At 44.6% G+C, this 14112-nt stretch overlaps 1 protein-coding gene across 1 annotated transcript in view; it reads left to right on the top strand.

Moving 5' to 3' along the window:
- Positions 1 to 14112, top strand: part of LOC126455950 (juvenile hormone esterase-like) — a 119981-nt gene that overhangs the window by 50153 nt on the left and 55716 nt on the right. Inside the window, exon 5 of the mRNA XM_050091707.1 lies at positions 1519 to 1725. Within this exon, the coding sequence (XP_049947664.1) occupies positions 1519 to 1725 (207 nt within the window). The remainder of the gene's footprint in view (positions 1 to 1518; positions 1726 to 14112) is intronic.

Genomic DNA, 14112 nt, shown 5'->3' with positions numbered 1-14112 from the left:
CGCTATAAGCTCACGCAGGATGGCGTGAGGTCTGAAAAAGGATACGGAATGAATGCTATAAAGAAAAGTGCGTAGCTGCTGGAATACTTAACTTTAATCCATCATTTGTATACATCGTTCTTGATGAGACATGTTTCATACGATAACTATCAATTGCTATGGCGCCTTGCTAGGTCGTAGCCATTGACTTAGCTGAAGGCTATTCTCACTATTTTCTCTGCAAATAAGCGAGGCTTCGTCAGTGTTGCATCGCTAGCTAAGTCGTCCGTACAACTGGGGCGAGTGCTAGTAAGTCTCTCGAGACCTGCCGTGCGGTGGCGCTCGGTCTGGAATTACTGACAGTGGCGACATGCGGGTCCGTCGTATACTACCGGACCGCGGCCGATTTAAAAGCTACCACCTAGCAAGTGTGGTGTCTGGCGGTGACACCACACATAACACATCTGAAATGCAACGTCAATGCGAACAAGAGGTGACCGAGACGTGTAACCAATGGCATCCAATATCGTCACGCCGGGTGATACGCTAGTATGGCGATGACGAATACACGCTTCCAATGTCCGTTCACCGCGATGTCGCCAAACAAGGACGCGACCATCATGATGCTAAAACAGAACCTGGATTCATCCGAAAAAATTACGTTTTGCCAATCGTGCACCCAGGTTCGTCGTCGAGTACACCATCGCAGGCGCTCCTGTCTGTGATGCAGCGTCAGGGGTAACCGCAGCCATGGTCTCCGAGTGATAGTCCATGCTGCTGCAAACGTCGTCGAACTGTTGACTCAGGGATCGAGACGTGGCTGCACGATCCGTTACAGCCATGCGGATAAGATGCCTGTCATTTCGACTGCTAGTGATACGAGGCCGTTGGGCTGCAGCACGGCGTTCCGTATTTCCATCCTGAACCCACCGATTCCGTATTCTGCTAACAGTCATTGGATCTCGACCAACGCGAGCAGTAATGTCACGATACGATAAACCGCAATCGCGATAGGCTACAATCCGACCTTTATCTAAGTCTAAAACATGATGGTACGCATTTCTTCTCCTTACACGAGGCATCACAACAAAGTTTCACCAGGCAGCGCCGGTCAACTGCTGTTTGTGTATGAGAAATCGTTTGGAAACTTGCCTCATGTCAGCACGTTGCGTGAACGCTCTGAAAAGCTAATCATTTGCATATCACAGTATCTTCTTCCTGTCGGTCAAATTTCGCGTCTGTAGCACGTCATCTTCGTGGCGTAACAATTTTAATGGCTATTGGTGTATCTCTGCGTCACTCACTGTCGAGTAGCTTCTGGTGATGAACATGGTTGGCTATACTATCAGTCTCAGTTCACTATCCTAGTAGAGAGAATGGTATGGCACGAGGCGAGGAAGCAGGCAAGGGGTAAAAGAAGTTTCTAATGAGAACATTTCACAATATCTCAACTGACTCGTTACTGATATTTATGGACTGAGCGCTGTTTCTGGTCGTTAGAGTTTTCATTTGCCGGTAGCAGGCACTTTGTTTCGATAGGAGGGTACGCGCTGCCGGCAGGGTTCCTGTGCACGGGCGACGACCAGACGCTGGCCAACCTGGGGCTGCGCGACCAGGCGCTCGCGCTCCGCTGGGTGCGCGCGCACGGCCCGGCCTTCGGCGGCGCCGCCGACCGCGTCACGCTCATGGGCCACGACGCAGGCGCCGCCAGTGTCCACCTCCACATGCTGGCACCAGCCTCCAAGGGTGAGTCGCTCACTGATGTCCTCCGCCGGCCGGAGGGGCCGTGCGATTCTAGGCGCTACAGTCTGGAACCGCGTGACCGCTACGGTCGCAGGTTCGAATCCTGCCTCGGGCATGGATGTGTGTGATGTCCTTAGGTTAGTTAGGTTTAAGTAGTTCTAAGTTCTAGGGGACTGATGAGCACAGCACTTAAGTCCCATAGTGCTCAGAGCCATTTGAACCATTGCTGCCCTCCCACCTTCACCACATGCTCGCTAGCGAGCCAGTCGAGTCGCTCACCGAATCGTATCAATGGGGACACATCCGAGCCTTTGAATGCAAGAGAATTACTGTAATAGTAATATTAACAGTTTGCTTGCGGCTAGGATGATGTGACAACGTGTGACAGTTGCTATGGCCTTCTCCACCAGACATCACGGCGCCTAGAGTATCAGCAACCAAACTGACAGCCTGGAACCGCGGGTTGCCCGCTTCACAGGCACACCGAAGCACTACACAACCGACAGGCAATATTGATGAAGGCCACAACAACAACAACAACACAGCAAAGACAGCAGCGGCCACCAGGGGCCACTACCTGCCCACATAAACATAAGGAAGAGGTCGCTGCAGATCCCAGAACTATTTTCACACGTCAAACCACGTGACAGAAAATAGTTCCGAGGTACTCATCTGTCGAAGTGCTATAAAGGCCGGCGCTCGGTCTCAAATCGGACCCCTCCCAGATGATGAGCTTCGCCCTGACATCTACCCTTCCTACCAACTCTAACCCCATCTTCCTGCCTCCTCCTCAGGGCTCCCTCTCCTCCCCCTCCCTCCTCCTGAGCGGCTTCCCCCTCCTACTTCCCCTCCCTCTCTTGTGCCCCCTTTCAGTGTCTCTGCACTCCCTCCTGCCCTGTCTTCCCTCTTCATCTCCCGCCCAATGTGTCTCCTGCCTCTTCGTGTACCCCTGGACCAAGAGGTGTAGTCTTGGTCCAGCAAACAGTTTTTATCTACCAGGAATTTTCAGATAAATAATGTCTTTATAGGTTTACAAAAGCGATATTTTCTGAGACAGTACTTTCTGAGGGAGAGAAATTTAGGTAGACTGCACCAACTAAGAGCTTTAGGAAATGAGAATGGAGTAACATAAATAAGAAGTCCAACTTATGACGTTTCCCCGTAAAACATGCTTGATAACTATGCAATTAATGTCTGTGTCGGCGAGTTCTGAAACCGCCACAGAAAAGAATTAATATAGAAAAACTCAAAGATTTCATGACAATCAGCCATTGTATAAATAGTAGTGTAAGTATAATAATGTCGTTGTCGTCTTCTTGGAGTCACGCAGAGAGGAGGAACCTGTGACGCTATGTTTAACGCATAGGCAGCTTTCTTTTGTCAAGATTGAAAGCTGGACGCCATTAAGCGCTGATTATGAAGAAAGGTGTGTCAACTTGTTATTATTCGAGTTTTAAATATATTTATTTAATGAGAATTCGTATGGTATTATTAGAAAGCTTGCCTGGTATTTAACCCATTTATTTGAGACATTTTCAGTTTTTTAAGTAGTGTTCGTGGTGCAGAGCTGCGACACGGCGGAACGAGCTGCCACCGCAGCAGATTCAAAACTGATATTATCGGCAATCATACCGCAATAAGCGGTCAGGTAAAAAGGGATGTTAAAATTATTTCTTACAATAGATCGAGATCAGAGTACAAAGCAGCAGACTTTACGTTGTGTTTCACAGGCGGACGCGGGCTGCTAATATTGTAAACTTTAACAGTGTCAAAGTAAAAATACTTTCGTGTTTCAAAAGGAAATCATGCTATGAAAAAATTATGGACCGGTAAAAGTTATAGAAAAATTATTTCCTGGTTAATAATGATAGTCTTGCTCTCTAGTGTTAGCCGTGGCACTGATTAATAATTAATGTTGACGAAAAATCCACTGCAAGGTTTGAGGTTCTTTAAGCATTGCGTAAAGTAATTTCATTATTTTTCGTAACAGAAATAATTTCAGGACATTTTTTCGATTGTTGTAGCAGAGATGGATATGTTGTACATTCTATCGAGTTACAGTAAAAAAACTGTTCATTCAATAAGAAGTCAGCTCCAGTATAACAATAATTAATGTCATTTGTTCGCAACATACAATTAACCAAAGTAAACCAGTGTACAGAAAAAATATTGGAGCGCGAAAAACTGTAAAAATAAGAGCCATTCTTGTGACCACCATTGATATGTCTGCGTACGCAGAAGAAACTAACGATCAAAGTCCGAAAACAATTTATTGGACTGTTCAATTAACCAAAACAAATTCTCCAAGTATAACACCAACACAAAACAGTGATCCGTCTTCGAATCACAACTGCATACAAGAATAATATAGAAAACAACTGAAATAATTTCCTACTAGTCTCCGCCAGAGACTTCTCCGATATACCAAGCTTAATCCAGAGATCAGCGAGAAGATCCAAGCCGGGCTGCCGGGGTGGCAGCTTTCCACGCATATGGGCAGGGGAGGGCTGTCAGTGGCACAATCCGCCACTCTTCAGCCGAGTGACATGACAACTAAAATAAGAATAAAATGTTGCATAAATAAGGCGATAAAAAAGGGGAACATAAAACACAGTAATGGGAGAAAATGGAGGTAAAAATAGACTGACATGGAGACGTTCATGGGGGCAGTTAAAAAAGTCACAAGAAAGTTAAAAAACAGTTGGCGATTCTTAAAACACAGAGAAGACACTGAATTGGACATGCACAGGTTAAAAGTCGGCCACAGGATTAAAAACACTCCAGAACAACACACTTAAAACCCACTTGGAGCACACACGACGAAGAATAAAACTGCCAGGTGGGACCTGCCGAGGGAAAGGTCAGAGAGGATGGAAAAGGAGGGGAGAGCAAGGGGCAGCAGAGGAAGCGGCGGGATGAAGAGAGTGAGGACCGATTGGAGGAATCTGACGTGCTGGACGTCCGTTGGATCCCCAGGGCCGGCCGACAACAGTGGTGCCCTTCCACTGCAGCTCAGTTATTGCTCGCACTGTGGCCGACCCCTCACCTGTGGCCGAGTGGGAGGTCGCCCCGGGACGAAGCAGGTGGCGAAAGACTTCCCGGGCGGCCGCACCTAAGGCCTCCCCAGTTTGTCTCACAAACATGTTCCAGGTGCTGTCTGTGGCTGACACTGTCGCTGAGCCAGATGCTGTCACCTGTCCTGTTTCAGAGGAAACCACTCAGCCTGCAAGATCCAGGGAATCGCAGATGGTGGGAGTCTGCAGTTTTAATCTGCCACAAAGTTTCATATCAGCACATACTCCACTGCAGAGTCAAATTTCATTCTGGAAACATTATGTATCTACCTATTTGTCACTATCACTATTATTATTATAAAGGGCCAGAGCCATGGTCTCTATGGCTGGCAGGAGCATGGTGCCGAGTGCAGGAATGAGGATCCTTCAGCCGCCCGAAGGTTCTAGCAAGATACTGTTAACTGGATGCACAACCTTGGCTCAAGGATACACAGTTGTCTTGTTTGAGGTGGCCAGAAGCCAGGTAAGCAGGCGAAGCTCACTTCAAGACTGATGTCTGTGCACCTTGTGGTCTTAGCCTCCACAGTGACGACACTGCACACACAGCAGGCAGTTAGGTCACAGAAGGTTGCTGAGTGGACACACTGTGGATGTTGCCTGCATGGTCCCAATGGCCAGCAGCTTGGGTAGTAGCTTACGAGGGCTCTCGGCGTTAACGTTGTAGGCAGACCCACAGGAAGACCCAATCAGCTCTATATGAGGTGACCACGATCGTGAAGAGCTACGTCACAGCCTCTCAATGAGAGAAAGGCCAGTGACGGTGGTGTCTGCTCGTAGAAGCAGATGATGAGGGGCAGTTACTGTGCTCCCCCAAGCTGATGGTAATTCGGCAGCTCACCAGGCACCGTCAGCTAGGCCTCCAGGGGCCCTGATGGTAGGAGGCGAAGATGAAGCAGCAACAGCCCACAGCTACCTGGGCTGGTTGTTGTATCGTAGATCGAATTCATGTAGGTGGGCTGTTGATAGTGTGTCCTAAGTCCCATCCTGGGACTGCTTATGTGCAAAACTTAGAACTGGGCTTTGGAAGTCAGAGCATTTGAGCATGTCTCTCTATCCAGTCACATTGTTGTCTGGCAAAAACTACCAAATGTAGCCTAGTTTTCAGGACCCGACAGCACTCGACACTGCACTGCTGTGTTTTAGATCTCTTCAAGCTTTCAGTCTGGTAATTTCTGCAGCATCTGTGTGCTGTAAACCCGCTCGTGCAAACGACTTAGGTATTGCGCTTCACTGTGCATGATCAAGAGAACGACGTTGTGCTCCCCTTCTCGAGAAATCACCTTGTTGCATCAACGCTTTGCTCATCTAGCTCGGGTGATGTGTGGCTACTAACTCTTTGGTGTGCCCATGCTACGTACGATACTGGAAGTTCTTCCTTGTTCGCATTCCATTGTACATATTGCATAGTAGCCTGCCTTGGCTACAGTTCTGACGCTGTCACCAGCTAGGAAAACTTTAAAATTTTTTTCACATCTGCGCAGAATGCCATCCTGTGGCACATCAAAAGAATCAGCAACAGCACCAGTAACAGAAACAGCGGTGAGACGCCCTGCTAAACCCGCAGGAAAGGACAGGTAGTTTAAGTTGTGGAAAGGGGTCAAAATAAGCGGCTGTCAGTTACACTCGAACATATAACCTTTTATTTGATCAGAAATTACAAGAACCGAGAAAAATGGTTTTTAAAAAACACACACACACACATCTTTAGTTTTGGAATTTAATTATCGGCAGAATGCGCCGTACAATCTCATGCCTTAACAGCAAAACCACTTTAATTTAAAAACGGCTAAAAGCCAATAACTTAAAGGTCAACCAAAATCAGAAATTTAAAAGGCAAGGCCTTATCTTGAAACAGTTCCTTAATTAGGCTGAAAGCCCAAGGAATCTGACAGTTTAAGAGCAAACAACTTAAATTCAGAATCGGCTGAAGGCCCAACACGTAGAACTCAATAACATTAATTTTAAAAATGCCAAAGGCTATACGTAAAACAGTTCTTAAATTAGGCTGAAGGCCCAAATCATCTTACGCCTTAAGGGCAAAACAGCCTTAATCTAAAAATCGGCAAGAAGCCATACAAGTACAAACAACAAGAACAAACAAGAAAAGGCAGTACACGCAAGGGCGCTCAGAAGTTCCGGGGGTCAGCCTGGAATTCAAACACGAACGCGCACTTAGGTGAGACAGGCAGTCGGCCCAACCATTGTCGGTCCGACGAGAACCCAACCGACAGACAGTCAACGGACCCACCGACAATCTAATCTCTGCTTCACCCGACCAGCACACAACAGGGAGTTCAATGGAACAACGTAGAAGGTATTGGCGCCCACAACCAATTATACATTGAGCTGTCACTCGACACACCGTGCTGGACAGTGGCAACACGATGAGGAAAATACACTGCCTGAATTTACGTCAACGGCCAGGGCAGGTAACCGGAACGTTAACGGCCACAAGGCAGAAGATTCCGCTGGTGCACTTTATTTCAAATAACCAAGTATAGTTAAACTCCGCCGGAGTGTGACTACAATTTGCCAACTTGACAACACACGTTGTTGCTCGCGGGAATATCCCAACAGCTGACAACGAACTCCAAACGACAGAATGTGAACTGTCGCGACTTGCTGGTAGATTCAGTCAAAACTCAACTTTTATGTCCAGAATCGGTGAGCCACGGACCTCGCAGCAATGGGAACAGCAACTCACACTCCGACACCGCATAGAGGCCGCCAGCGGCCCGGCCAAACTACGTGCCGTGCCACGAAGGTTTCCTCGGTGCCCCACGCCAACCGACCAGCTGCCCGCACACAGCCCAGCCGGAAACTATAAGCGCCAGGCCAAAGACAGTCCAAGGTGCGAATATCGATACACACCGCTGCTGCCACCCGCAGAAAGAGAGGATAACAGCATAATCGCGATTACCGCGGGAGACTAAACACAGAATAGCAACCAAGGTTTAATCCAACGCATAACACGAGCTAGCCACCGCTCAAGCAGCATTGTTAGTAGTACTGATAGTATTAACTTTATTAGTTCTTAGTCAACACTGTTATTTACATTTTCTTTAGATGTATTTAAATCTTTTTTAGTCTATTAAAACTATTTTCTTGCTGTTTACCATATTGAAATTGTTGCCATTTCTTAACTAATTGTAATTTTAAAAATCTGTATGTGTGTAACGCTGGTCTGACGTAAGAGAGGCCCTGAAGACCTTAACATGATCATGTTGAATAAATAAATGAAATAGTTTGATGTCACTGCACAAAAAAGTGCGTCTAATTTGGGCTCCACATGAAAAGGGGAAATGGTACCTATACACTCTACATTGAGAGGAAACAGATAAATCAATTAAAATCTTATTTAATTTTTACGTTAAAAGCTATTGCCCCTACATTAAGAGAAAACAGATAAATCACTTCGAATCTTATTTAATTTTTACCTTAAAAAGGAATTGTCCAGAAACCACTAATAATCAATAACTTCATTACTTTCAGTTGTACATTAATATTGTTGTATTAGCTTTAATAATATAATCCATTATGTTACTATCGACAATGTTTCTGAATCACATATGAGAAGAATATAACGTTTTCTTTTAAAAGTTCTTATTCTTTGTAAAATTCCTTTACATCGTAGAAAACTTCATCTTCGTGTCATTATGAAGGTTATACCTTAAAGAATGTGTCACACATAAGAAATTCGGTAAAAGTTTACATATTTTACTAAAAGGAAACTGTTCAGTGGCAGTACAGGTACATTTTGGGATTTGACCGCTTCTTACTTAGGTTCTTTTAATATTTTCCTTTGATGATTGTGCCTCCCGGCTCATTTCACTGACGATTTTCATTTTTGATTGAGAGGTCTAATCGTGATCAAAGATGGCCACTGCGACATAACAGTAGACATATATCATACATGATTTGTTTCGTTTTTTAGAAAATATTCAAAACCTGGTATTTACGCTGTCTGAAAAAAATAGTGAAACAAACTATGTGCTTTGGCTTCAGAAGAGGCACCGAATCCTGCTTTGACATACAGTGGTATGGAAAATACATTTACCACAAATACCGTTCTCTTCTTGAGCTAATTATAAGTATACACTGCAGAACATAAATACTTCCAAGCAACAAATGGTTATTCTCATTGACTTGAGATATCACTTAGACAGATTGCAGTTCATCCTAAAACTTCAACATAATTCTCTCTGCGGTGCACTTCTCTCATTGTATCTCGAACAAAATTGAGGATTTGAGACATATCGACGTGCTGAAGTCCAGTTTGGAAATCATTAACATCTATTTCAAACCTAGAGCTTTGAAATTTTTTTGAAGATTTATATTGTCCTATCTCTTTTTCTACATCTCCCCTTTTCCTCAAAGACAATTACGAAAATATTTTCATGCATACCATACGTTCAAGGAAAATACCAGAAGTCTTTTCTAAAAAGTTTCCAATCAAAACATGCACGTCTAAATGTATTTGTTGCTATTGCGTCGAAAATTAAGGCCTTAAATTAGGACTGAAAATACCACTAAGCGAGGGTTTCAGAGATAACTTTTGCCTTCTATATTCCATAATGAGTTAAGCGAACGAAATATGTGTAAAATCTTCAGCTCTGAATGAATTGTTCAACCTTCTTTCCAGATGGATCTGTGAGTGCAATTTAAATGCAAGAGCATAAATATATAGCTTATTAATTGGTCAATTTCACACTCACTTCACTCTCAGTTCTTCATAGCTGCCTATATTCGCTCAGAAGCTCTCATCTTCAAAAAGCTGCTGATCGTTTCCATGCACCACCTATGGCCCTCGTTTTAACCGACCGATCAAAAACTGTCTACTTTCTTCAATAATTATGATCTTCAAAGCATTTGCATGTGCTATGTGATCCACTTTTTGAAAAAAATTTCTTTTTGTTGATGAACGACCTGCGATGTTCTAGCATATTTTTGAAGCTGCTTCATTGTTGATGAGAAGATTCAAAATTTGGTATGACGTTTCTCAGCTCTTGTGTTGAATCCGTATTTTCCCCCAAAATTTTATAGCTTTCCGCCGGTACTTTGATGAACAATCAATTTACTTATCCACAGACTGTGAGAGACAAATATTAACATTTGTCTTAAGAATATGGTATGTGAGTAATACCAGGATAAATATATTATGTGCTGTAAACTAAATGAAGACGAAGACACTGGCTCTCTGCGTTGCTACCTTCCGTAGAAAGTGAAAGATGACCAGGGTGGAATGCGTTGGGTCGTGAAGTGGAATGGCTCGGCCCGATCTGCTCTTTTTCTAACGATCGGGAGGTCACTGACCTGTCCTGTCACCAAATAAACATATTCTGTGAAATGAGAACGCATTTAATTAGGGAAAGTGAAGTAAACGACCGGCCTATGCTGTATGAGAGCAACCCAAGCGAGTTTTGTGGCGCTAATAATCGAAGCACAACGTAGGACATTCCATCCCATATATACTGTTCTCCAACAGTTTAACGTGTTGTCAAGTGTTGGCTTATCCTGGCAGACGTTTTGAATGTGAAAGTAAAGTGTGGTGCTAGCTGGTCTGTCCTGACACGCACTGCCGGTCTGAAACCATTCTCCTGGTAGCTTGATTTAATAGTTGCTCTGGCTTTGTGGTAGGCAGAGTAGAGGTCGAATAAGCTAATTCAGTGTAAAAGGCTATTCCCTGGAAGCATATAATACATTACCATAGCCATAGTGTTAACAAATCATTTCTTTTATGGATAACCCATGCAAAGCACATGTTTTTACCAACTTTACCAGCTCAAAATTATAAATGTGTGATTTAATAAATATTTTTGTATTTGACTACAATAGTACCAACGCTATTGATTTAAGTATGGACGCATAAACCTTGAAGCATTGATAAATTTTTGGTTGCCTCCACATGTCTCAATTGCATTTCGCCCCTGACTCACATATAAATATTTTTACTGAACACTGTTTCAACTCAGTGACCTTCTATTTACGAAGCTTAAAATTACAAAAAACAAAGAGAAATAGCTTTTCTGCTGCAAGAAGCTGTATCAGAGAGAGGATTGCAGGCAGCCGCGATGGCCGAGCGATTCTAGGCACTTCAGTCCAGAGCCACGCGGCTGCTACGGTCGCAGGTTCGAATCCTGCCTCGGACATGGATGTGTGTGATGTCCTTAGGTTAGTTAGGTTTAAGTAGTTCCAAGTCTAGGGGACTGATGACCTCAGCTGTTAAGACCCAAAGTGCTTAGAGCCATTTGAACCATTTGAAGAGGATTGCAAAATAAATTAGAATTACAGAACGGAGGGCCTGGCATAGACTTATGATGGTCTCCAGCTATTCGACTTGGCACTGATTGATAGAGTTGTTGGATGTCCTCTCAGGGATATCGTCCCATATTCTGTCCAACGGGGGCGTTAGATTGCCAAAATCCCAAGAAGTTTGGTGGGCCCTACCAATAATGCTCCAAACGTTCTCAATTGTGGAGAGATCAGGCGATGTTGTAGCCAAGGTAGGGTTTGAGAAGCACAACGACAAGTAGTAAAAACTCTCGTGGTGTGTGGGCGGGCATTATCTTGCTTACATGTAACCTCAGGATGGTTTGCCATGAAGGGCAACCAAATGGGGCGTAGAGTATCGTCGACATACCGCTGTGGTGTAAGGGTGCCTTTGATGACAACCAAAGGAGTCCTGCTATGAAGAGAAATGGCACCCCAGACCATCAGTCCTGGCTGTTGGGCCGTTTTAGCGGGCGACAGTTACGTTGATATCCCACCACTGTCTGGGGTGTCTCCAGATACGACTTCGGCCTGAAATCTCGTCTTGAACGTGTCTGTTCCAAGACAGCTTATTAACTAACCTCAGTCCTATGAAATGACTGGCTGTTTGATCACATAGGCTGTAAAAGCTAATTTTTAAAAGCGTCCTATGTCATTACACGTTGTTCCAGTTAAGTGTTAATCTGTTTTTGAAAGGTATGTGCTGCTGTTACAGACAACCTTATTCACTGTCCCCTTTCACAAAAACACGTGTCATTTGAGAGTTATTCTCATTATGTATAAAACATAGTGCCAGATCATTGATATAAATGATGACTAAAAATGACTTGGAGGTCGGCGTGCTATTCCTGATCCAGATTCAAGACAAGAGATCATCTAGTAAAATCATATCTGCTGGATTTTGAAAACACATGTATGAAAACTAGGAGCTGACAACACTGTCACACCGTGCAGTGCATCGGAATGTACACAGGAACGAGTATCACCCAAAACTACCGCACCAATCGTTCTAGATCAACGAGTAGTCTATGGCGACATCAAACAACACCCCCCCCCCCCCCCCCCCCCCGCCACCCCGTCCCCACCATACACATGGAGCTATGGCTCGAATCTTCATGAAGTTTATTTTTTATTTTTTTGACGTCTGTTCCCTAGTTCAGTCCCCCCAGACAGCTGAGTGGTCAGCGCGGTGGTCTGTCACGCCAAGGGGCCTGGGTTCGATTCCCGTCTGGGTCGGAGATGTTCTCCACGCAGGGACTGGGTATTGTTGTCCTCATTATCATTTCATCATCACCAGTGGAAGGCAACGGGAAACCACCACTTGAATCACTTCCCTAGACGCTCATGCGGTGGACCTCTGTGACGAGGCTTCCCCCATGACAAGACGTGCCGTAAGGCAGAACACAGAGTTAAGTTTTCCCTAGTTCTCGTCGTTTACAAGCAGGACATCATTTTGTCACATGACAACAGCCTATCATATGACAGTGGTATCGATTAAACTAAGTGCGCACTGTGCAACCGTAACTGGTCTTGTTAACGATGAATACTTGGATATGCTTTGGCTGATTTCGGTGATGGGTGCATCTGATAACCAAGCTGCTGCTGCTGCTCGTGCGTATGCTGCGCGGTAGTCTCAAGGGCGCCATCCCAATAAGAATGTTTGTCGTAGTCTGGAGCAACGCCTTCGGGAAGCTGGTAATCGTCCATAAGTAATGCACAGAGATCGTCCAAGAAATACAGAGGAAGCACTTTAAACCGTTCACTAATCACCTCGGTGAAGTACCCGTGATTTTGAAAGGCAGTTCCAGATATCTCGAAGACTGTTTGTTGAATTGTTGCCCCATAAAAAAGTGCATCCGTATCATTAAACGTTAACTCAACACCGACGGCCAGAAGACAAATTCGCCAAGTTTTGTGAATGGCTTTTACACCAAGAGGAAGATAACGACCATTTTATAAATAACGTGACAGACTGAGGAATTTAGCTTCGCTCGTGAAGGTATTGTTGGTTGTAACACAACCACACGTCACCTGTGGACGTTGTTTTCAGGCACGTTTTGGCAAAATCCTGTGGGCTGAAATCGTGAGATGAGTGGTTTTGTTCCCTTACCTATCGCCGAAGAAGTTGAACGCGCTCGTATATCGTGCGTTTCTTTACACTACTACGCCTGACGCTTTAGAAAAGGTTCCGCCTGGCGCTCGGCAACAGCTATGCTTATAGCACGATGGTGCACCGCCACACTTTGGAATGAATTTGCATGACTATTTGAATGAGGCCTTTCCATGAAGATGGATCGGTCGTGTAAGTCCAAATTTCCGGCGTTCATATTCCCTGGATCTTTAGCCACCAGATTTTTATTTTTGGGGACACTTAAAAATACAAGTTTATAATACTCCTTCCATGGATGTACACGACCTAATAGCTCGTGTGCATGCCGCTTCGGCAATGGTGGATGCAGTGTTGCGTAGGGTCCAGCGAAGTATAATCCAGCGAGTGGCGAAGCGTTTGAAAATGCAAGATGGTCGCTTTGAACATCTTCTCTAAAGTGAACGTTGGTTGTGCGGGTTCGTACCGCCACTGTGAAGATAAGCCTAGACGTCAAACGTGCAGAATGTGCAGCATAATGTGCAACGTAGAGTAGCCTTCCTATTGGGTTTTTTGGGCCTCATTGAATTCAGATGATGTTACTGTATGCATTGTTATTTTCTGTTGGCTTTATTTGTGTCGTCGGCGAAAAAACGCGGTCCTTTACGTCTGTAACTAGTTCATGTTATGTCTTAATGTTTAAATAAGGTAAGGGTAACAGAAAGAAATACACAAGATACCGCATTGTGAGCAATATCCCGGGCTGTGTAATACTGTGAAATCTATCAGAGTAATGGACCTACCCAGATTCCGTTACACTCCCTTAACGCTCCATGTTAATTGCAAATTACCCAACGGAATCGCTGTCTTGAAATGCCCTAACATAGAATCGTAAGATGGGAAATTGCAATGATGCTACTATTTAACTATCCATTCAATGAATAGAATAAACCAGTGACT

This window comes from Schistocerca serialis, chromosome 2, assembly GCF_023864345.2.
Source record: "Schistocerca serialis cubense isolate TAMUIC-IGC-003099 chromosome 2, iqSchSeri2.2, whole genome shotgun sequence".
Classification (NCBI taxonomy): Eukaryota; Metazoa; Arthropoda; class Insecta; order Orthoptera; family Acrididae; genus Schistocerca; species Schistocerca serialis.
The sequence above is the reverse complement of the archived record's forward strand: the minus strand, read 5'-3'. Positions and strand labels throughout refer to the sequence as shown.